This window comes from Macaca thibetana, chromosome 7 (genome assembly GCF_024542745.1).
Source record: "Macaca thibetana thibetana isolate TM-01 chromosome 7, ASM2454274v1, whole genome shotgun sequence".
NCBI classification, from domain to species: Eukaryota; Metazoa; Chordata; class Mammalia; order Primates; family Cercopithecidae; genus Macaca; species Macaca thibetana.
This window is the reverse complement of record NC_065584.1, coordinates 27,040,039-27,066,328: the sequence shown is the minus strand read 5'-3', so window position 1 is coordinate 27,066,328 and position 26,290 is coordinate 27,040,039. Positions and strand designations below refer to the sequence as shown.

Sequence of the window (26,290 nt, the reverse complement as noted above, 5' to 3'; positions counted from 1 at the left end):
CCTCCTGAGTAGCTGGGACTACAGATGCGTGTCACCACGCCTGGCTAATTTTTGGTATTTTAGTAGAGACGAGGTTTTACCATGTTAGCCAGGATGGTCTTGATCTCCTGACCTGGAGATCCACCCGCCTAGCCTCCCAAAGTGCTGGGATTACAGGTGTGAGTCACTGCGCCTGACCCATATGTTCTTACTTCTAATGTTCACAAAAACTTCCAGTAGGAGGATATCATTAATTTCACTCATTTAAAGTCAGGAACATAGACTTCAAACACATTAAGTGTGTTGAAGTTCACGTTGTGATTAAATATGGGGGGTGGGGAGGGTGTGCTGGTCTGTAATCCAGCTCCATCTGACTCAAAACAGTCTATACTAACCTCAAAAACAAATTAAAAATCATGAGAGAGTGTGTGTGTGTGTGTGTGTGTGTGTGTATTTTTCTACTTAACAGCTCAGCAAAATGGAACTAATGGAAATACCATATGCATACAGTGAGGTTTTAAGAGCAAAGAGACAATAAATTCTTTTTTTTATTAGCATCAGGGCGATTTTGTGGTTTTGCATGGTAGAGGTTAGGGGATGCACTGGGTAACTGCTCTGGAGCCTCTTCCTTAAAGTATGCCAAAACAGACTTCCAGAACCTCATTTTTAACAGACATTAGGTAACAGTGTAATAAAACATACTGTATCAATAAAATTTAATGTCCAAATAAAAAATTATTTGTATACATTTTTATATTTATTTCACTATATAATAAAGGGGATATTATATTGTTGCCATATGCCTTTTCTAAGTAAGTTGCAACTCCTTACTTACTCTGGGTCTGACATCAGGGCAGCTGAAGCACATGCAGTCAATACCACTGGGAAAACAGCACAAGAAAGGATTGAGGAAAGCAAAGACCTAAACTTAATTAGCTGTAATATTCTGCAGCTAAATGACACCTATATTGTGCTGGTCCCTTTTTTTTTGGATCTGGACTGCAGGGGTTGAGATTCACCACTGAGACCATATATGGTGGCCTCTGTGCTTCAATCCCTGTTTCATTCGTGACCAATTTATTAGTTCTTTTCTCACAGTAAAATGAGAACTAGGGATTTCTATTACAACCAGAATGTAGTAAAGGCATGGAATCTCTTCTAGGTACTATTTTCTATTTTACTTTATGGGCAAATACAGAAATATTGCTAACAGGCATTACACGTTATTTATTAACATGCTAATAAGACTTCACACATTTAAAAGTAAACATTAAACTTCTAACAAATTAAATCTAGAAGAGTACGTGTAATGCAGAGACTCTAGAAAAGGAATGCACTTTAGAATCAATTTTTAAAAAGTAAAATAATCAACTGATTATAATAAAAGTAAAAAGTATAAGAGGAGATGCTTATTAGTCATTTTTCCAGCTCATTTTAGTTTTATCACTTTTTGCACAATTTAAAATTTATGGAAACATTCTAATGTTGCCTTTAATTTTTGCCAGAATATTTTGAACTTGGTTAAAAACTGAAATTGAAGAAGAAGGAAAAAAAAAAAGGAAGAAATTGAAAGAAAAAGAGGCCAGGATCTTAAACAATTAGAAACAAAAAAAAAAAAGAAAGGTGAAGAGATTCTGTTTTTCATTGCTCTTGAGTTAAGTATAGTAGAACAGAAGTCAAGCAAGTTCAAAAACAAGTACTAGTTCTCTCACTTACTGGCTGAGGAAGCTATGAGTCTCGGCGACATTATCCATAAAATTAGAATAGTAGTTATGGACCTTGGAAGATTGTTGTGAGTAATAATTTACATAAATTTAGCAGCTTTACCACAGTGTATGACACAAAGAATTGCTTGGTTTCATGTGTGACTTTTTCCCTCTCCTTTGACACACAGACCATCACCCTTTGGGCTGATTTAGCACAATCCTGACGGGAGTTAGCAAATGCTAAATAAGTATTTGTTAGTAGACTGAAGCATAAAATAAGTGAGTTTTCAAGATCCCAGACTGGGGAAATCCTCTGCAGTGTTTCTGTCTATTCTGGAAAATCAGCTAGAGATTAGGCAAGGAGATGGCCTTAGAAGTGAGAACTATAGTGTCTTTTAATCATATATTATTAGTACTTAGGATCTCAGAGATTTGTTTCATGAGTCAATGGAAATGTGTTTCAACCAGAAAGGTATTATTGCTGAGCATTTATTTCCAAATCTGTTGCACGCTGTAGTCATTACTTAGAATATTGCTTTTCACAATTGTCATTGTTATCCAGAGATAGACGATAAAATGGATTAACATGGATTTTTGCCCAAAGTTTGAGGTCTGTCTAGGGATGTGCTGTGACAGGTATAAGCAATGTACTGTAAAATATTATGGGGAATGATCTTGAAGTGATCACTTATGCTCTGCAACACAAATGAGATTGCCGCAAATTACAGGGTGCCCACTGACTCAAGACTGGCAAAAGCTCCCAGATAAACTTAAGACTGATACATCATACTGTGTTGAGATTTGGGAAAAAACCAAGAAAACATACGTTGCTATCTACATAAGCCCCAACGTCCACGAAGCCCAGAGCTCAGACTCTTGACAGCTGAACCAAGGTATGTTTTCTGGAAGCATTGCTTTTCCCAAAGTCAGCTGTAAAGGGGATAGTGTATGAAGATGCGTCAAATCATCTTCCCCCGGTGGGAGGAATTTACCAATTCTGTAAAACACACCTAGGTCACTTTGTTTGTTAGTTTATTTGTTTGTTTTGCTCTGTTGGCCAGGCTGGAATGCAATGGCGCGATCTCGGCTCACTGCAACCTCCGCCTCTCAGGTTCAAGCGATTCTCCTGGCTCAGCCTCCCGAGTAGCTCAGATTACAGGTATGGGCTACCACGCCTAATTTTTTTTTTTTTTTTTTTAAGTAGAGATGGGGTTTCACCATGTTGGTCAGGCTGGTCTTGAACTCCTGACCTCAGGTGATCTACCCACCTAGGCCTCTCAAAGTGCTGGGATTACAGGCATGAGCCACCTCGCCCAGCCTTTTTTACTGCGAACTTTTAAAATCAACTTTCTGTCACAGAGAAATATTTGGGCTTTTGAGCTCAAAGACTATGCTTTGATTTTGCATTTTAACAATGTTTCCAAATGATGTGTGTTTTTTTAGAAGCTTTTTTAGAAGCTTAATTCAAGGAGACTGCTGAGTCCTGGCGACTTGTGCTTTTCATCCCACTGGATAAACACAACCAGGCACGTTTTTATATTTCTTTTATTCTCAAAGGAAAATGACCCAGTCAATCAACTTCGATATATTCAGACACAAGAATACTTCTTTCACAGGGTATTCTATTTTTCAGTTTTATACTGTCATAAATTTGGGGTTAACATTAAGTCGCAAATTTCAGGTAAAACAGAGTGACACAGTTTAATGATCACTAAAATTTCCGTGGAATCCATTTTCCTGAGAGTGGGTCCCTGCTCTCATGAGGCTTCTTGACCCAGTAAATTGAAGGGTGTAAATCTAATTGGCTGAGACCCTGTTTGACTCCAAGGCAGACTGCTAATGTGTTCTTTCTGGTGGAACTTTGTACCAAATTGAAGGTTTGGTAAGTCTGTTCACCTTTGGAGAAAATAGAGATGTAAATGAGCTGTTAAGTCGCCTCTGCCTGAAAGTGGCAACGGGTGGCCCAACCTTCCATCCTCACAACACTATATCTTGTTTTGTTTATGCCATTGCTTAGAACAATTATTTTTAAATCACATTTCAGAAGAAGACATAGAGAAATGTAGTTATTTGCCTCGGCTTTGAGGAATGCACCTTCAGAAGAATACCTGGGTATGCATTACATTTTGGTTTCCAGAAAGATAAAAATTCTGTCATAACTCTCACGAGTCATCTTAGGAGTGGGTAGGGACTGTATTACTTTCTAGTTTAATGAAACCTTAAACAGTTAATCCCAATTTATCAATTTATTCAAATCAAGACTTCCAAAAATGTACTTTAGTGTCTCCCAAGAAAACGGGAATTTCTGGGGAAATGAATTACTTCAGTTCTTTCTGAGATCCAGCGGGAGAGCAGAGCGTTCCCCGCCACCCTCATCCTTCTAAAGCAACTCTGAGGGAACTCTAAAAGAGACTCGAAGCTGCCCCACCCTGCATTTCCACCTGCAACCTCTAAAAGTACTGGTTATGGGCACTCTATAGTCTGGCAGAAAGGACTGACAGCAAAAGCACAGAAATTATCCAGCTGGTCGATCCATAGCCCAGTTTCTCACATGGTTTCCTTACCAGGGGGATTAGCCATCTACTGGGTACTGAGAGGTTCATGCACTATCTTGCCAGCTTCTGGGAGGGTAATTTATTTGCTAATGACAGTCGCATTCTTTGGTGGTTTTTCCTGCCCAGTTTATCTCCAACTGTTGTGCCTGACAACTCTACACTGGCATTCTTTATATTATAATACCCTAATATTAATATTCATTAAGTTTGTTCCAAAAGAACCAAGAAGGTATATTCTATTTTTTCCCTTGAAACACTGTGTTGCCACAGGTTACTCCATAAGTAGCTGAAATAAATTATGCCTGGGGAAAAGATTCTCTTCTCCTTACTGCTCATTTCAAATGTTTTTGCCTAAGCACTATTGAGGTCACAAAAACAAAATCTAACACCTGTCCCTCTACAGTACTAAAAAGAAACAGTACTAAAAAGAAAATCAAACCCTTCAAGTGGGAGATTCCAGACTATTTTTCAAAGTCAACTGATAGAGAAATTAAATATGATTATGGGTCATCTGAAAAACAGCATGGCACTAATGACATTTAATATCCTTCAGGCAGAGCTTCTGGAATGTCTCAGAAAAATCGGTAACTTAAATATATATATTCAAGATTGTATATATTTTTATATATTTTATTATAGATTTATATAATACAATATTATATATAAATCTGTAATTAAAATCTATTATATATTATATGAAATATTCACATACATGTATATATACAAAATCTGTAAACCCATTGTTAAAAATTAAGTAAAGGATTAGTTCATTTCTAATAAAATTTCTAATAATGATACCAAATAATGGGTCCAAAAATACTTGTGACAACATTTAGATTACAGGTTCTACAACTAAAATGTTTCCCTTCTCCTCCTAAAATAATGAGATTGATATTCACATGTAGCCCAATAATCCATTTAATTATTGCCATATCATGACTTTTTTTTTTGATTTTTCTTTATATTTAGCAGCTGGCCAAAGACATAATACTACTTCCTTCAGCATAATCTGACGAAAATATGAATTTGAATTTCAGAGTTGACCATGGCAGGGGGAAGGTAAGAGAAAGGGCAAGGGTAGAAGGTGGCGGAAGAGGGAAGGAGGAGCCCAATGGGGGCAGAGACCTTCTCTGACTCGTTTATTGCCTTATCCCTTAGCATGCAGCATCATCTCTGACACACAGTAGGTGTAAACAGTCACTGTGTAGAATTAACATTTATTACAACCTGTCAGGCACCAAAATTTTCACATTTCTTATGGTAGCTAATCCTCTCAAGAGTCCTATGAAATCAGTATTATTATTATCCTTAATTTACAATATCTATATGTTGTGCTGACACAAAATAACCTACCAATGGCTTAGTATGAAAGGAAAATGAATAGTAAAAATTATGTTCATAATCATCTAGTTTTAACTCATTTCAAATAAAATGAAGAGAGATGACTGGAAGTTACTGAATGACTCATTTCAAATAAAATGAAAAGAGAGATGACCAGTAAGTTATCATATGAGTAAGGGCCATGAGTTTTGCAGATAGTCTGTTTAGTGACTGTCATAGGACCCACCGTGAAGCTTTCATAACTAAGCATGATACTAACTCTCCATGTGCGTTGCATTTGAGGATTTAGAAAGCAACATGGGGAAAGGTGAACCAGGTAGACTGGTATTTAAAAAAATAAAAACACGAAACAGCAGCAATACCTACCACTATTAGCCATCACCAGCAAGGTGTCAAGTCACTGAATACAATTCAACTAAATCAGGAAAAATGGATTACCTTGTGTGTCTATTTTAAAGTTTCGGCTGATCTTGAGAGGAATGAAAAAGGGATTTGCTTGTTTCAATGTAGCTCAAACTCATATGCAAATAAAACTCTGATACTGCACTACACATTTATAGTCAAAGACAATACTTTGTTTTTAAGAGGAGCAGTACACAATGTAACTGCAAATGAATGTCACACACACAAAAAGGAGCCAGACAATGTTAAGCTCCAATGAAGAATTTTGGTAATTCTTATTTTAGCTGTGTTGTAAAAATCACTGTCAAACATGTTTGTCTCCATTGTTTGTGATTCCCCTTAAGACTGAAAATGCTCTCTTCCCTGCGGCTCCGCTCCCTCTGTCGTTTTATCCTTTTCCACTGCTTACTACCGCTCATGTGAAATTACTCCTGCGTGTATATGTGTGTGTGTGTTTGTGTGTGTCTGTGTCTGTACAGGAATGGCAGAATTTGGATGTCTCTCCCTCAAAAATTTAAACAAAAAATGAACTCTAGGACAGGACAGGGATTGGTGGCGTTTTTTAATGGGTGGATCTTGAGGAGACCCGGGAATAGGAGCTATATAAATAAGAGACCAGTAGGGTGGCATTCATTTGTTTATTTAGTAAACAGAAAATTACTGAGTACCTAACTAAGATGAGGCACTGTGCTAAGTAGTGGACATCCGGAAAAGTGAAAGATGTGAGAGTTGATTGACAGGTATGATAGGAAATTACAGTTCATTGAAAGGTAAATTTTTGTTTTGAAACCTAAACCCCATAGCTAAATGGATCCAAGAATTTAACAAATATTTATTCAGTTCTGTTGATGATCTTCCCCTTGAAATATTCTTTTGCTAAACTTCATAGCACTATGTGTTCCTGAAATTATTTCCTTTATGTCTTAGATTCCTTTGCAAGATTTTCATCCTTAGCCTGTTGTTTAAATGTTGGTGTTTCCTAGGGTACTGGCCTAGGATTTCATTTCTCCTCATTCTAAATACTTCCCCTGGGAGTTCACATTCGCTATATGACTTTTAGTATCATTCCTATGATATGGATAACAGATATGATGGCATCAAATTCTGCATGTTCAGATCAAACACCTTCTGAGCTCCAGACTCATATGAACCAACCTTAACATTACCTCCTGGACATTTCAAAATATCAAAAACTGAACGGATCAACTTCCTCCTATATCACTGACGAGCACAACTATCTGTGAAGCTGCTGAATCGAGAAACCCAAGCATCATTCTTAACTCCTTCCCTTTTAGTTCCTAACAACCAGTCTCAAAGTTCCACGGACTTCATATTCTAAAACATAGTAAGAAGTCACCCACTCCTCTTCATGCTCTCTGATGCCAGCCAATCCAGGTCACCATCATCTCTTGCTGAGAGTCTCACAAACATCTGCTTAATTGGTCTCCCTGGTTTCAATCTTGCCTGCCTCTAATTATTTTTCACGTTACAGCCAGGTATCTCTTTAAAATGCAGACTTACCATATTGTTCTCTTATTTCAAACCCTTTTCCAATTTCTCATATACTGAAGGTAAAGTCCAAACTCCTCCACAAGGTCTTTTAGACCTCCATTTACTTAAAAAGTTCTCGTTTTGCTGCCCCTCTCTCAGATGCTATATTCCAATATACTGAACTTTCATTTCCTTAGACATGAAACTGCGCTCTTTTACCCTAGGCCTTCCCCTATCCTTTCCACTGCTGAAAACTTTTTTTTTTTTTTTTTTTTTTTTTGAGACGGAGTCTCGCTCTGTCACCCAGGCTGGAGTGCAGTGGCCGGATCTCAGCTCACTGCAAGCTCCGCCTCCCGGGTTTACGCCATTCTCCGGCCTCAGCCTCCCGAGTAGCTGGGACTACAGGCGCCCGCCACCTCGCCCAGCTAGTTTTTTGTATTTCTTAATAGAGACGGGGTTTCACCGTGTTAGCCAGGATGGTCTCGATCTCCTGACCTCGTGATCCGCCCGTCTCGGCCTCCCAAAGTGCTGGGATTACAGGCTTGAGCCACCGCACCCGGCGCTGAAAACTTTTATCTTCACTGTAAACTTGCCTAGCTAACTCCTAGTTATCACTCCAACATTGGCTTTCTCTGGGAAGCCTACTTGGATTGCCACCCCACTCCAGTTTAACCTACCTCAACTGTACTTAATTCCCTTTCAGTTCTGTCAACCTACACTTACCTATGACAAACAAGGACAGATGTTCTTATGATATGTTCCCACAGTCACTTATACTTTTCCTTTAATATGATTTTTGAGCATTTTATTATAAAAACTGATTTTTATAGTCTTCACTAATTGTAACATAGAGGGCAAGAAGCCATCCAGTATACACAGCTTACCTTTGTATCCCTAGCACCTAGTACAGTGGTGTGCACAGAATTGGTGATGGTAAGTGTGTGTTCAATGAGTAAATAGAGTACCTCATTTATAGGAAATTTTAAAGGGTTTAGAGCTAAATAAAATACCCCCTACCCCTAAGGGGAATAGCATAAAATGCAGAATGTCTGTTATATGTAATTATAAGATGATAATGAGTAAATAAAATTGACTCCAATTTGGATACATGAGGATGTGCTAACATTGTAAATTGGAATTAAATATTTAGCTCTCCCTTCTGGGATCATCTAATCCACACTAAACACTTCCGGAAGACAATTTTATGATTTTCTATTACAGATGAGAAAATAGGCACAGCAAAGTCAATTGAGTTATCCAAGGTGACCCAGTGAATCAGAAACAGAGCCAGGTACTATTGTGTCATTGTAGGATTTCAGCATGTATACTTGAATAGTATTCTCCAAACTATCATCTCTGATATTCATATGTGAATACAGAAATCAGGAATATCGGCACTTTTCCAAGGATTTTCCTCTAACCTTTAACATTAAAGGCTTTCTGTGATATGCTTCTGTACTCTTGTACATTCCGAGAGTTCCTTCTTTATTCATAATAGAGTGTTAATATCAGGCACCAGTTACCACTACAAAGTGTCAACATTTAACTCTTCTGCTCTGGGACATCAAATTACACATTCTCCAACTATAAATGTCCATAGCTAGTTGGCTGGTGCATACTATTGCACTGGATGGACATTTCAGTAGAAAATGCTGCCAGTATTTAATAAACGTTTGAGAAGCAACATAGGCTATTAAATTTAATGAGATTACTAGTTCCAACATTTGTACTGTGAAAGAAAAAATTACTTGTGCTGCCATTTCAAAAGGCCAGATATACACTTAATAAGTATGTTTATATATGTTATTCTGGGTAAACACAACACATAACCACAATGCCTAAAAAGACTTTCTCAATATACACATTTAGTGTACAAAGAGCTACGCTTTTTGTAACAACAAGCATTGCTGATATAAGTTTCACAGAGATAGGCAGGTCAAGTATACACTTGAGATTCTTCCTAGCCCCAGACTGGACCAACCAATGCTCTTTTTTTTTTTAACATACATATACCTGAATATAGTACAAGATGTTAAAATAATCTAATCTGTACAAAACCGCAGTTAACATGTACCATTTTTATTAGATGTATAAACTATGCTTCCTCTGCATTTTCAGATCAATTATATAATTTTCTCTTAATGGATATACCATCAAGTAGAAGAATCCCCAATCACAGAACATTTCCCTTGCTCTTTGGACTTTATGTGGCCTATCTTTCATTTGCCAAAAGCAAAAATCTTTACCCTTAAAGCACTCAAACCAGCTCATTACATCACTCTCCAGTCTTGCCTTGTAGCTCCAGGCCAATGAAGAACTCTAAATGTCCAAAGTATTTACTGTTCTTAATCCCCAACGTGACATTAAGTGAATTGGTTCTGTCATGGGAATATAACTGATTATGTTCCCCCTAATAAAGACAGACACTTGAGTTAGCCATTTGTAAGTTAGCCCAATGTGAAGGGAAGAGAGAACTTCTGTCAGATGTCAACTTAACATCCATTGCTCACGGAAGTGTCAATTAAAATTCGAGTGGAATCTTTCTAACACAATTTTCCAGCCCAAGAAATGTGAATAAACCTCTACTGAATTGAAAGGCTGTATAAGGCAATCTTAAGCTCTATTTATGTGTTAATTGGTTGGTCATTGGTAGATGACACCCATGGGGTCAGAATACTTTTGACTTTCACTTGAAAATGTAGATTCCATGAATTCATCCTCATTCATCAGTCCTGTTTTGAGGGAAATGACTATGAAGGCATACTGTCTTCATTTCCTAATGCTGCAGTTCCTGTTATGCTATACCAAGGAATAAAATTTCCTATCAAAAGTAGCATAGATGCTGATTTGGCTTCCTGCTTTAGATCACTGCTCTCAGAAGCACTGATCTAAAGGAAGCAAATTCCAACTTTATAGTTCTGACATTGTCCTTGTCACCCCATTTGCTATACCAGCATGAATGTGACAACAATAAAGGATAAAAGAGCAGAAAACAAATGTTTTCATACCAAGGAGTCTTGCCCTATTTAAGAATTTACCTGCAGAGATCCCATTTCTTCATCTTTTCTTTGCGTCTCTTCCAGTAGATCTGTAATAAGAAAGTAAAATATCCATCAAAATACAATGTAAAAATGAGTTGCCTCTTATCATTAAATGCAGTTCAGCCAGTAGCTTGTATAAACTGTTGCCTGAGAAGAGAACTGGATGTTGAAGTGTGAGAAGCAATGTAAAAGAAACACCCTCTAATCCCAACTGATGACATGCAGAGCGCTGGAGCCTGCCAACTCCAAGCTAGCTGAGAAGCCCTGGGACGTCTCTCAGCTTTACCTGACATACCAAAGGATAATAGTAAATCAATTAAAAATCTGTAATCATACCAATATTTTAGGAATTTTGGTCTCATGCTTGTATAACTAAACGCTACATAAAATTTCCTTTAGAAAAAAAAAGAAAAGCCTTTTTCTTTTGAAAGAAAAATTAGAAACAAACCATTTGCCCTTAAAATAAGCTCCCAAGCCAAGTTCCGCCCCTAGAGTCAATTTTTATAACCAAATTAAAACACCCTGGAATAATAAGTGTTATTAATGGAAGTGGAACACCACCTCATCCATAAAGTCTTATTAATTGTTGTTTCACATTGAGAGGGTGGGATGCATTGAAGATACATTTGACTAAGAGTTTGGCACCATCCCACAGAAATTAGTAGTTGGAAGGGAAGGTCGTCAACTGAAGAGAGCTCTGTCTTAATGCATGTATACAGCCACGGTGTCTCAGTGCCCTACGTTAATTTATGACCTTGTTATTAAGAAAACATATTTTCTGCCTGCAGCTATACCACCTTGTGCTATGATCTTATTATATCTCACAAACCTAAAGAGGACTAGGTTGAGTCAGAACTTGGATGAAAACTGGCAAGAAACACCTACAGCAGTGTATATTAATATGAGTATTTGCCTTACTGTCTCTTTGATATAGCTTACCAAGAGGCTGTTACATAAAAGGAAAACATAAATTAGAGAAGCCTAATATGTATCCCAGAAAGGCAAACTCAAATGTTTTAGCAAGTGCTATACTAGATATAGCAGGAAACAGTCATATAGTAGAGTGACAAAGTCATGCTGGTGTGTTGTAACTGTGTGTACACCAAAATTTCAGGAGACCTGGCAGATGACAGAACTGACGGTAATGACCCTTTGAGGCCGCACAGCTAAGAGGGTTACAGACGAGAGGTAAGCAATCTCCCAAAGACACAATATGCTGGGATTAAGGATAAGAGATTGTTTCTATTTTGTATGCTGTAGAGGAACTGACTTTGCTCCCAAAACCTCCTATAATCAGGTACATCAAAAAGTAAAAAGAGCAGGCCAGTGTTTTAGGGTGTATTTTTAAAGGGGTTTTGATTGGCATATCAGGTTCTTTAGCTATAAGATACAGAAACCAACTTGGGGTATGGAAGATTGTTTAAGTGCCCTCAATCATTCCTCTTCCTGCATCCTCACTCATTTGCATTGCAGTTTTGTAGCTACTTCCATCAAGAGGCCATGCACATCTGCTTCACTTCTTGCATCTGGGCTGGCCTCCTGACTTGATTTGGTGAGTACAATATAGCTGAGGTAACTCTGTTTCAGTCTGGACTGAGGCTTTAAGAGACCTCACACATTTCCACTTTTTCACTTGGAACCCTGTCACTGACATCTGAATAGGCCCAGGCCAATCTGCTAGATGACAACAGACACATGGTCTAGGACTCTTCCCACCTCTGTCACCCTGCAGGTTGCCCCAGCTGCCAGCCAGCAAATGCCCAGAAGCAGAGTTGCCCAGTCGATCTCAGGATGACTACAGATGACTGAGATGGAAACCCAACTGAGCAGACAAACTACCCAGCTGAGCCCAGTGTCAACTCCAACTCACAGAACCAAGAACTAAATAAATGGAATTCTGGAGTGGTTTGGTACCTGGGACTTGCCAGCTGATAGCAGTGAGTTGCTAATTGAATAACATGTACTTAGAAGTTATTAGAAGGATATAGAGGTAACAAATAGATACACTGGAAAAGAGGATCCCAAATCTGAAGGGAGTAACAACTAGAGCAGGTCTGGCTGGGTCGAGATGTGAGCAGGATGAGCTGATGAGCTAATGAGTATTTTATTCTGGGTTCCTCTAAACTTTATGTCATTCTACTCAAGATGAAACTGCATAAAGAGAACAGCTACCAAGCCTAGCTTAGATCTCTTGCCTACTGCTTGGCTAGGGGAAAGTATGGAGTACTTTCATTGATAATCCCAAAAGGAGTGGACTAAGAATAGAAAGAATAGTTTCCAAATGCAAAATTAGGGTTCTGTAACAGAAGGAACAACGGACATCAGGCAGGCCAACAAAACAGAGTTCTACACCACCTGGTTTCAGTAAACTGTGTCCTTACCCCAACTCTCTTCAATATTTGTGAGATATAAGATCACTGCTGTGTTCCTATGAGGATGTGGCTACTTAGCTCCATTATTTCTGGATATTAGGAGGTTCTCAGAGCTGGGCCCTTTGTAATGAATTACATTGTTTAATGGTGCAGTGTAACTGGAGTAATACATAGTGGGGTTCATCAATCACAAAAGAAAACTAATCTTGTTCCTCCAGAGTCAACTTAGTATGGCAACTCCAAACACCTTAGATAAAACTTACTGGATCAATAATGAGTATCAGATCTTTTATGCAGCCAAACACAACTCACTCATCTGATAAAATATAGATAGAAGTCCAGTCTACTCACAGAACTTCATAAAATTATAGGAACTTAAAAATTATGTTCTCAGTTTTCTCCAAATACATACGGGTCATACTACTCTTCTGACAAATCTGATGCCAATGACAATGCTTGATTTGGGATAGCTGAATAAAAACAACCAAAGAATTCCTAGAACTGGCATTTTAAATATATACATTTTAAATTTTAAATAAATATTCTCCCTGACTGGCCATCTTGTATAAACGGTATAAGCAGACATCTGTTTTGGGTTTTTTTTTTTTTTTCTTTGTGCCACATATCTTTCCTTTGATAACTCCTGTTCTTCTTTTCCATGTGATTTCCATGAAACTTTTGGTCAAGAGGCCTAACTAACCTTTCCTGCTGTAGGTCATGGCCCAGGCTAGCAAGTCAGAGCATCTTATCCCCCTGAACATATGAGCTAAGCAACACCAGAGGTGTCCTATTAGAGGATTAATATGGATGCCAGGAGAGAAATTGTTTCCTTCTGAAGCCACAGCTTATATTACCCTGGCGTTTCGAAGTCTGTATTTTCTACTATGTTGAAGAAACTTATTAAGCAATGAGGCCGGCAAAGAAGAAATGAGAGCCAAGAAACAGAATTGCTTGAGGACTACATCCACCCTTGACTGAAGCCCACAAACCTCCTGGACTTTCAATACATAATTCTTCCTCTATTCTTTTTCTTAAATTAGCTTTTGTTGGATTACTGCCATTTTTTAAAGTCTCCAGGGATGTGGTTGTATTGAACCTTCTTATCTCTATTCAGAAACCTAGAGAACTTAAGAGTTGAGAAGAACTTTCTAGTCCACCTTAAAATGTTTCATCCTACAACAAATATATGAAGACATGAGACTCAAAGAAATGCAGGTGGTTTGGCTGAGATCACCTAGTTAGTACAAAGCCACTTCTAGAGCTTTGCTCTCCTATCATCCTGCTCTGTTTAATCATGCTCGCATTTGTACCTCTCAATACTTAATTGCACCCTTCTTCATACTGACTTAAAAATAAAATACACACTTGTCTGTATTCTTCTGACCTGCTTTAAAAGTTCTCTGACGTCAAGTCAACAATCAGGGCGTCCATGACTTTTTTTTTTTTTCTTTCTTCAGACAGTGTCTCCTCTGATGCCCAAGCTGGAGTGCAGTGGCGTAATCTCGGCTCACTGCAACCTCCACCTCCTGGGTTCAAGCGATTCTCCTGTCTCAGCCTCCTGAGTAGCTGGGATTACAGGCACCACAGCCAGCACGCTGTGCTACTTTTTATATTTTTAGTAGAGACAGGGTTTCACCATGTTGGATGGACTGGTCTTGAACTCCTGATCTCAAGTGATCCGCCCGCCTTGGCCTCCCAAAGTGCTGAGATTACAGGTGTGAGCCACTGCCTCTGGCCCATCCATATTTTACATCCATGTTCTCCTTAACTACTGCCTTTCTATGTTTGATATTTAACTGATATCCCCAAAATTGCTCACTCCACCTACACCATTGTTGTATGCCACTGCTCACTCGTTAGGTGCATTGTTCAAGTACATGCATTTGGAATGATGAACAGGGTTATTAACCTGTGCTGATGAAATATGGCTACTGGGCATTGCTGAGAAGCACCACTCTACTGCAAACAGACAAAACACGAGAGAATATAGGTGAGACCCCTAGATAGTTGAAGTGACTTAATACTGTGATAACTGAGTGTGATTAGTATCCCTCATTATAATGAACAATCTTGTTGTTTGTTCTTATCAGCATGGAAAGAGCTGAAGGGCTGCTCTGCTCCCTTGCTCACCACTGACATGTTCGTGTTTTCTTTTATTATTCTCTGGTTTGCTGTTCCATACAAATAGCAACTCAACTACTATGCAAGTTGCTGTGGTGAAATTTGCTTCCATCAACACTAGTTAATGAAAGACCTTTGGTAAAAAGGACAGCAGTCCTGTGTATTTTCCTTGGATTGGTTCCTTTTTCCTTTTTTTTTTTTTTTTTTTTTTTTTGAGACAGAGTCTTGCTCTGTTGCCCAGGCTGGAGTGCAGTGGTGCGATCTCGGCTCACTGCAAGCTCCACCTCCCAGGTTCACATCATTCTCCGGCTTCAGCCTCCCGAGTATCTGGGACTACAGGTGCCCACCACCATGCCCGGCTAATTTTTTGTATTTTTTAGTAGGGAAAGGGTTTCACTGTGTTAGCCAAGATGGTCTCGATCTCCTGACCTTGTGATCTGCCCGCCTCGACCTCCCAAAGTGCTGGGATTACAGGCATGAGCCACCGCACCCGGCCCCAATTTTTTAAATGAGCTGATACTCACTCATTATGACATAAAGTCATTAGAGGGAGAAAAAGCCATATAAAAAAGCAGAGCATCATGAATGAGAATTGGATAATCCAGTTGTCCTGTTTTTTCTTGTTTCTGCTTTACATTTCTCTGGCACACGTAGGGTTAATATATCACAACCATGTTTTTGGCTAAGATAGTTTTGTATCTCTTCCTCTGCAGTCTTTGCAACCAGTGATCTGGCTGTTAAAGGAGGTTTGACACTTTTTAATGTTGATTTTGGTTTCTGGTAACCAAGAAGCAGATAGATTGTTTGTTTATTTTTAAAAGGTGAGTCATGTCCAGGTGTGTATGAGCAACTCACCCATCTAGTAACTTGAACCTTCCTAGGAAGACTGAAGATCAAACTGGGAAATGACTATTTTTTTCTTTAATCATTCCTATAAAATGCCTCATCCATATTATAACTCAGCCCAGCTGATAATGGAGAGAAAGTTATAGAAACAGGGGCTTCTGACACAGCAACATTTATAACAACAGCACTGGACAGAGTAACATTGGCAGCAGAACATGTTGAGTTACTGATTGCAGTTTAGAGAAAAGCATTTAGCTCTGGCTCTTGTAACTTACTGTAATTCAGTGCTCCTGTCCAGTGTTATTCTATGTGTCCCGGAATTTACTAAACACAATAGATAACGCAAATTCTCCAAATAATTCAATATTTTATTAAAAAGTAAATTTATGCTATTTCTACTTGTGAGTGGCAGTCATATAATTTCATATAATGAAATTCATCAAATAAAGCAGCACATACAACCCTTACGAGCCTATAAATGATGGACTTAGCCTTCTACCATTCCATTCCAGATACTCAAGACATTAGCTACATGCCAAAGATAATGGTCAGTTTCTCTTTTTCTTCCTTAGCTACCCAGTTATTGGAATCATTGACATTTTAGAAACAAGAGAACACAGAAATAATCTAATCGTAGGGTTCCTTTTTTTCCCCTAAAGAAGTACAATTCTGTCTTATAAGTGAAAGCATATATACTTTCTAATGTAAATTATAAATAGATAATTTAAAAAGCCGAGAAGGAGCTGCTTTCAAGGAAACAGAAGTGGAGAGCCTGGGGACCAGCCCACCAAGCTCCTTCCTATCCTTAGGTAGACCCCTGTAGTGGCATGGTGAAGCCGCAAAGCTCCAAATAATCCTAACTGAAAGCTACTGATCTAATCTAGTGTCCTGGGGTTACACAGTGGAGGACTGAGTTCCGAGATCAAATATCTCTGTCAATGTCACATAGCTAGTTAATGGTGCATCAATCTGAGCCCAGGGCTTTTGAATTGGACCAGGGTCGAGTACTTTTTTTTTTTCTTTACACAAAAGTGACTGCCGTGCTTTGACTCTCAAGATTTGTATTGAAATGACACAGTATTCCAATGCCTATGTATTTTCTAATGCCTCTCCAAACAGAAACAGAAGAAAACGTCATTAAAGCACTTGTGTAACATCAACAATCTGTGGGAAGACCTACAGTTACCAACTGTCCATGTTAAGATTCCTCAGTTTTCGAAGACAACATCTAAAAACATGGCTATGATGGAAAGCAAACACCTAGACACTTAAGAAGACAGTTGTTTCAGCAAGATATATTCAATATAGAGCATACAGAAGATTTCACAAAATCAAACAGCAACACAAAATCTGTTTCAATGAATGACAGTTAGTTTCTCAGCTTAATATAACATTTGCCAGCAAACGTTTTTCCTGTTTTATTGTACTAGTAAAGAAAAATAGAATAAAGGTATAACAATATGACTATATTAGCTCAAATACCTAAACAACAATCAAATGTGTTGGGCTTTCAGTTAATATTGTAAAACACTTAAAATAGTGCTTGGTATATAAGAAGCATTATATATGTATTTGCTCTCATTATATTTTTAAATCACATTTAAATATCTCAGCTAAAATCAGGAAAATATGCAAAACAAACAGTTGTAATTTAAAACAAACAAGCAAAAAAGGCCTATTAGTAAACTTCTTTTAGACGTCATCCCTTATAAGTAGCTACATTATTTAGAACTCTGCCATATCTACTGCCACCCACTGGTACATATCTGGATATACCACAATGAGTTAAGAGTTTTCTCATCCAGCCTTACCACAGAAAACACACAGGTTAAAATGAAGAACAACATTCAAAAAGTATGGCTATCCCTTGCGGTTTGTCTCAGACACTGAAACAACATGCTGGTCTACAGATGGAGCCCAATTGGTCCAATAAATGAAAGGTTTATAGTCCACTGTCTGTCTTGGGTATGTGGTAAAACATCCAAATACAGGTACTCATGTTTTTCTTTGATGTTAATTCATTTCTGGTGAAACTTTCCACTTCGACAGCCTTAGAGATTTAAAACCTCTTGCCACAAAACTGCTACAGTACAGAAAATAGCACAATAATCTACCCCATTCCACCTCATTCTTGAGTCTGGCACTGAGAAACACCCTGATATAGAATGAAAATTCTGACTCAGTCAACTATTAAGTTTTTTTGTCATTTCTATCGGTAACATGAGCAGAGAAAGTAAGAACATACTCATTAAGAAACACATCAGTGTTCTAAATCGGCCTATGGGCTGTCTTGGCCAACATGAGCAAGAGAAGTTTATGATCTATTATAAACATTATTTCAAGAATAAGTTTCATATGCTGAAATCCAGGCATAAAATCGTTTTTCTTCCCACATGTACTCTGCGTTACGTTCACATAATGGGAAGTTTGTTTTCATTTAAATTACTTGGGCTGGGAGAAAGTTTATCCTATGCTCTGTTCTTGTTCTAGATTCATAAGGTCAACTGGGTATACATTTTGGGGTTCACAGAAGTGCTGGGTATTTGACTTACTCTTTCATCACCTCTTCTTTACAGAAGCTACAAAAGTTTGTGCTGGTTTCTTGAGGTACCTACTTGAGGAACCAGATCTAGGCTTCTCAGGCCTTGTAGATTCCTGGGTCTACTCTAGATCAAAACGAAATTTGAAATTTTTAGTGATTTTTTTTTTCTAGTTTTTGCAATTCTTATATTCTAGGAGTAAAACAGCCCTCAGAAGTGGAATAATGGCATGATATATATCAGTGATGTGCACTTAGTTACAGAGTACAGCTCAATGTCAAACACCAACTGTTTCCTCTGGTAATTCACACACAGACAGTATGTACCCATGTATTTATATCTGGTACATCACAATGTAAACATATCCTGGGCTTAAATAGAGACAATTTATTTTAACTTATTCCTCATAAATGTCAGTATTTCCTACCAAATTTGGCCTAGTATATTGATATATTCCCTCAGGGAAGTAATGATTAGAGAGTTTTAAGGTGTATATGACATATATACAAAACATTTGACAGTAAAGGAGATACAACTGAAAATTTTGAAAAATTCTGAAATTTAAATCTTCAGTTTTAAACCTGATTGGTCAACAAATCTTAAACTACTAAAAGAAGTCCAAGTTCAGATATATGGTGTTTAATAGTTGCCCCATCCCCTCCCTACTTTGAGGCCATTTAAAATATCAATTATTACAGCTCAGTTCTATTCAAAGTGTTTGTATCTTACAAAATCCTTTCCTTAAAAACTTAATGTTAATATTTCTACATAAAAACATTATGTTTTCATTCAGTGAGCTTTCAAAAAAAGCATGGGACTTTTACTAAATTTTAGAAGTATTTTTGCTATACCTCCAGGTAGGCAAATGACTTAAATCCTCTTTGTCTCAGTCTCCTCATCCATAAAGCTTCAAAACACATTGAGTCTTATCTCACTTCATGAAGTAGCCATGAGGAAGAAAACGGGATAAGAAAGAAAGTGGGAATTAAGGTAGTTAATCAGATATCTGTAATATAAAGATTATCCTTAATTACACATGTGGGTCCAATGTAATAAAAAGACACTGTGAAAAAGACTCAACTGGTCCTTACTGATTTTGAGTATGGAGGAAGGGGGCATGAGCCAAGGGATGAAGGAAACCTCTAGAAGCTGGAAAAGGCAAGAAAACAGACTCTTCAAGAGCCTTCAGAGAATAAGGCAGCCTGCTGACATCTTGGTTTTAGCACAGTGAAATCCATTTTGACTTCTGACCTCCAGAGGTATGTTATTTTAAGCCACTAAATTTGTAGTAATTCATTATAGAAAACTAACACACCTCAGAACATTCATTAAGTGATAAATTCAACTCTAAGCAAATTTAAGGGTTCACAACATCTACCCTCAATTCTGGTATCTGGTAATCAAAATGTACTATACATGGTATATGGCATACCACATTCAGTGAAAGCCTTGTGAAGAAACCTGTGATTAGGTAGGAACAGTGAAGAGGAGGTCTTTCGTGGCAAAACTTGAATGTAACATGTTATAAGCTGTGACTCCAAATTTGTTAGTTTCCTCAGTGAAAGAGTCATGCACACCTGCATTTAGCTCCTTAAAAATTTCTTACTGAGTTGCTTAAAATTATCCCCACTTCTGCACCTAGGCTGGAGTGTAATTATGTAGACCAAGCTGTAAAGTTTAGTCATCCCTATAAAAGGCATGTGCTGATATTAACATTCAAGGTACAGTTTGGTATGCAATACCCCAAGGGTAAGAACTGTTTACCACTATATCCTCAGTGCCTGGCAAATACTATTTCTCTAAGTATTTTTAAAATAATTACAATATCTATAAGAAACTAGATAATAACTGTCTGACATGCAATATGATGTCATCTACCAGACTGTAGATGCCAATAAATTAGTTTAATATTACCCTTATTAAATTTTTTTTTTCTGGACTGAATTTGAAAATTCAGGTAACAAGCATTTTACAATTCTCCTTCACACAGTGGAAAAGAATGAGAATTCAGGAATCTGCTTCACATATAAAGAGCAAGTCCAGGATAATACCCAGTAAGTAGGCAGTAATGAGACACAAGAATGATCAGCTGCAGCATGACTTAGAGTAAATCTGTGTTGTACTGAAGCAAGGACGTGAATCCTCACAGAACTGGGTATTCATCTTGAAATGGCAAGCATGTGTTTACATACCTGAAAATTTCCAAACTTTGATAAGAGACATAACTCTTGGATTGAAGAACCTATGTGAACCCGAAAGAAGATAAACATAAGGAAATCCACGTGAAGGCACTTCATAGAGTTCTAAAAACCAAAGGCAAAGAACAAGTCTTGAAAGCAGTAAGACAGAAACAACAACTTAGTTATAGGGGGAAACAATTAGAATAATAATGAAATTCTCATTAGAAATCACAGAGGCCATTAAAAAAGTCACATTTTTAAAAAATGCAAAAAAACAAAACTGACAACCCAGAATCCTATATCTAGTGAAAATACCATTTAGGAATAAAGGTGAAGGCAAGATATTCCTAGGAAGAAAAATTAAGATAATTTATGGCCAGCAGACCTATCCTAAAGAATGACTAAAAGAAATTCTCTAAAAAGAAAGGACATGATAAGAGAAGGAATTTTAGAAGAGGAGAAAAAAAAGAAGGAAGACAAACAAAAATATAGATACATACAATAGAAATCTTTTGAAGTTTCTAGATTATGTTTGATGGTTGAAGCAAAAATTATAACAATATCTTATGTGGTCCTAAAAGTATTTAGAGGGAACATTTAAGACTAACAGCAGATCTCTTGGCAGAAACCCTGCAAGCCAGAAGAAAGTGGGGCCAATATTCAACATTCTTAAAGAAAAGAATTTTCAGCCCAGAATTTCATATCCAGCCAAACTAAGCTTCATAAGCGAAGGAGAAATAAAATCCTTTACAGGCAAGCAAATGCTGAGAGATTTTGTCACCACCAGTCCAGCCTTGCAAGAGCTCCTGAAGGAAGCACTAAATATGGAAAGGAAAAACCAGTACCAGCCACTGCAAAAACATACCAAATTGTAAAGACACTAGGAAGAAACTGTATCAACTAACAGGCAAAATACAGCTAGCATCATAATGACAGGATCAAATTCACACATAACAATATTAACCTTAAATGTAAATGGGCCAAATGCCCCAATTAAAATACACAGACTGGAAAACTGGATAAAGAGTCAAGACCCATTGGTGTGCTATATTCAGGAGACCCATCTCACATACAAAGACACACATAGGCTCAAAATAAAGGGATGGAGGAATATTTACCAATCAAATGGAAAGCAAAAAAAAAAAAAAAAAAAAAAAAAAAAAATTCAGGGATTGCAATCCTAGTCTCTGATAAAACAGACTTTAAACCAACAAAGTTCAAAAAAGACAAAGAAGGGCACTACAAAATGGTAAGGGAATCAATGCAACAAGAGCTAACTATCCTAATTATATATGTACCCAATACAGGAGCACCCAGATTCATAAAGTAAATTCTTAGAGACCTACAAAGAGACATAGACTCCCACACAACTATAGTGGGAGATTTTAACACCCCACTGTCAATATTAGACAGATCAATGAGACAGAAAATTAACAAGGATATTCAGGACTTGAACTCAGCTCTGGACCAAGCAGACCTTACAGACATCTACAGAACTCTCCACCCCAAATCAACAGAATGTACATTCTTCTCAGCACCACATCACACTTATTCTAAAACTGACCACATAATTGGAAGTAAACACTCCTCAGCAAATGCAAAATAATGGCAATCATAACAAACAGTTTCTCAAACCACAGTGCAATCAAATTAGAACTCAGGATTAAGAAACTCACTCAAAACCGTACAACTACATGGAAACTGAACAACTGGCTCCTGAATGACTACTGGGTAAATAATAAAATCAAGCCTGAAATAAATAAGTTATTTGAAACCAATGAGAACAAAGACACAACATACCAGAATCTCTGGGACACAGATAAGCAGTGTTTAAAGGGAAATTTATAGTGCTGAATGCCCACAGGAGAAGTGGGAAAGATCTAAAATCGACACCCTAACATCACAATTAAAAGAAATAGAGAAGCCAGAGCAAACAAAATCAAAAGCTAGCAGAAGACAAGAAATAACTGAGATCAGAGCAGAACTGAAGGAGACAGAGACACGAAAAACCCTTCAAAAAAATCAATGAATCCAGGAGCTGCTTTTTGAAAATATTAACAAAATAGACTACTATCCAGACTAATAAAGAAGAAAAGAGAGAAGAATCAAATAGACACAATAAAAAATGGTGAAGGGGATACCATCACTTAGCCCACAGAAATGCAAACTACCATCAGAGAATACTATAAATACCTCTACACAAATAAACTAGAAAATCTAGAAGCAATGGATAAATTCCTGGACACATACACCCAAGAATAAACTAGGAAGAAGCCGAATCCCTGAAGAGACCAATAACAAGTTCTGAAATTGAGGTAGTAATTAATAGCCTACCAACCAAAAAAGTCCAGGACCACATGGATTCACAGCCAAATTCTACCAGAGGTACAAGGAGGGGCTGGCACCACTCCTTCTGAAACTATTCCAAACAATAGAAAAAGAGGGAATCCTCCCTAAGTCATTTTATGAGCCCAGCACCATCCTGATATCAAAATCAGGTGGAGACACAACAAAAAAAGAAAATTTCAGGCCAATATCCCTGATGAACACTGCAAAAATCCTAAATAAAATACTGGCAAACCGCATTCAGCAGCACATCAATAAGCTTATCCATAATGATCAAGTCAGCTTCACCCCTGGGATGCAAGACTGGTTCAGCATACACCGATCAATAAACGTAATCATGTAAACAGAACCAATGACAAAAGCCACATAATCATCTCAATAGATGCAGAAAAGGACTTCAACAAAATTCAACAGCCCTTCATGCTAAAAACTCTCAATAAACTAGGTATTGAGATAACACATCTCAAAATGATAAAAACTATTTATGACAAACCCACAGCCAATATCATACTGAATGGGCAAAAACTGGAAGCATTCCCCTTGAAAACCAGCACAAGACAAGGAAGCCCTCCCTCACCACTCCTGCTCAACATAGCATTGGAAGTTCTGGCTATGGAAATCAGGCAAGAGAATTCCAGAAATAAATGGTATTCAAACAGGAAGAGAGGAAGTCAAATTGTCTCTGTTTGCAGATGACATGATTGTTTATTTAGAAAACCCCATCATCAGCCAGGCAAGGTGGCTCACACCTGTAATCCCAGCACTTTGGGAGGCCAAGATGGGCGGATCACGAGGTCAGGAGATCAAGACCATCTTGGCTAACACGGTGAAACCCCGTCTCTGCTAAAGAAAATACAAACAAATTAGCCAGGCATGGTGGTGGGCACCTGTAGTCCCAGCTACTTGGGAGGCTGAAGCAGGAGACTAGCATGAACTCAGGAGGCAGAGCTTGCAGTGAGCCAAGATCGCACCACTGCACTTGCACTCCAGCCTGGGTGACAGAGCAAGACTCCATCTCAAAAAAAAAAAAAAAAAGAGAGAAAAAGAAAAAAAAGAAAACCCCGTCATCTCAGCCCCAAATCTCCTTAAGCCAATAAGCAGCTTCAGCAAAGTCTCAGGATACAAAATCAATGTGCAAAAATCACAAGCATTCCTATACACCAATAATAGACAGAGAGCCAAATCATGAGAGAATTCTCATTCTTAATTGCTACAAAGAGAATAAAATAACCAGGAATACAACTTATAAGGGATGTGAAGGACCTCATCAAGGAGAGCTACAAGCCACTGCTCAAGGAAATAAGAGAGCACACAAACAAATGGGAAAACACAAACAAATGGAAAAACATTCCATGCTCATGGATAGGAAGAATCAATATCGTGAAAACAGCCATACTGCCCAAAGTAATTTATAAATTCAATGCTATACCCATCATGCTACTATTGACTTTCTTCACAGAAGTAGGAAAAAACTATTTTAAATTTCATATGGAACCAAAATATAGTCCATATACCCAAGACAATCCTAAACAAAAAGAACAAAGTGGGAGGCATCATGCTACCTGATTTCAAACTATACTACAAGGCTACAGTAACCAAAACAGCATGGTACTGGTACCAACACAGATATATAGACCAATGGAACAGAACAGAGGCCTCAGAAATAACTCTACACATCTACAACCATCTGACCTTTGACAAACCAGACAAAAACAAGCAATGGGGAAAGGATTCCCTATTTAACAAATGGCGTTGGGGTAACTGGCTAGCCATATGCAGAAAACTGAAACTGGAACCCTTCTTTACACCTTATACAAAAATTAACTCCAGATGAATTATATACTTAAACATAAGACCTAAAACCATAAAAACCCTAGAAGAAAACCTAGGCAATACCATTCAGGACATAGGCATGGACAAAGACTTCATGACTGAAACACCGAAAGCAATGGCAACAAAAGCCAAAATTCATAAATGGGATCTAATTAAACTAAAGAGCTTCTGCACAGCAAAAGAAACTATCATCAGAGTGAACAGGCAACCTACAGAATGGGAGAACATTTTTGCAATCTCTCCATCTGACAAAGGGCTAGAATCCAGAATCTACAAGGAACTTAAACAAATTTGTAAGAAAAAAAACAAACAACTCCATCAAAAAGTGGGCGAGGGATATGAATAAACACTTCTCAAAGGAAGACATTTACGCAGCCAACAAACATATGAAAAAAAGCTCATCATCACTGGTCATTAGAGAAATGCAAATCAAAGCCAAAATGAGATACCATCTCACACCAGTTAGAATGGCAGTCATTAAAAAGTCAGGAAACAACAGATGCTGGAGAGGATGTGGAGAAATAGGAACACTTTTACACTGTTGGTGGGAGTGTAAAGTAGTTCAACCATTGTGGAAGACAGTGTGGCAATTTCTCAAGGATCTAGAACCAGAAATAGGACAGCATTAGGAGAGATAAGTAAAGTAGATGATGGGTTGATGGGTGCAGCAAACCACGATGGCACCTGTATACCCATGTAACAAACCTGTATGTTCTTCACGTGTATCCCAGAATTTAAAGTATAATTTTAAAAATTAATAAACAGGAAGGTAAAAAACATGAACAGAAAGTTTCTACATTTCAATTTGATGATACTGTGATATCACACAGACTGTGATAAGCTAGGTGTATATAATACCCAGAGGAACTACTGAAAGCTTATATAGAGTTTTACTCAAAAACAAACGATAAATCAAAATGTAATTCTAAAGACTATTCAGATAACCCAAAGGAAGGAAGGTACATTAGTCTGTTCTCACACTGCTAATAAAAACATACCTGAGACTGGGTAATTTATAAAGAAAGAGGTTTAATGAACTCACAGTTCAACATGGCTGAGGAGGCCTCACAATCATGACAGAAGGCAAGGAGGAGCAAAATCACATCTTACATGGCGGCAGGCAAGAGAGCTTGTGTAGGGGAACTCCCCTTATAAAATCATCAGATCTCATGAGACTTACTCACTATCACCAGAACAGCATGGGAAAGACCTGTCCTCATGATTTAATTATCTCTCACTGTGTCCCTCCCACGACAAATGGAAATTATGGAAGCTACAATTCAAGGTGAGATTTGGTTGGGGACAGAGCCAAACTATATCAGCAGAGGGGGGGAAAAAAGAGGCAGGGGAGAGAAAATGCAGAACATAGAGAGAAAAAAGGCAGACTTAAATCCTAACACATCAATAATTATATAAAAACGGTTTAAATATACCAATCAAAAGACGGAGATTGCTAGAGTGAATTAAAGAACATGCCCCAATTTTATGCTATCTACAGAAAACTAAACTAAAGTGTAATGATATGGTTATTATATCA

General features: G+C 37.8%; 1 protein-coding gene across 7 annotated transcripts in view; it reads right to left on the bottom strand.

Annotated features, from left to right (window-relative positions):
• Positions 1-26,290, bottom strand: part of CEP128 (centrosomal protein 128) — a 445,924-nt gene that overhangs the window by 91,089 nt on the left and 328,545 nt on the right. For all 7 annotated transcript variants that reach the window (XM_050798934.1, XM_050798932.1, XM_050798937.1 and 4 more), the window contains one exon: positions 10,513-10,562. In XM_050798934.1, the coding sequence (XP_050654891.1) occupies positions 10,513-10,562 (50 nt within the window). The remainder of the gene's footprint in view (positions 1-10,512; positions 10,563-26,290) is intronic.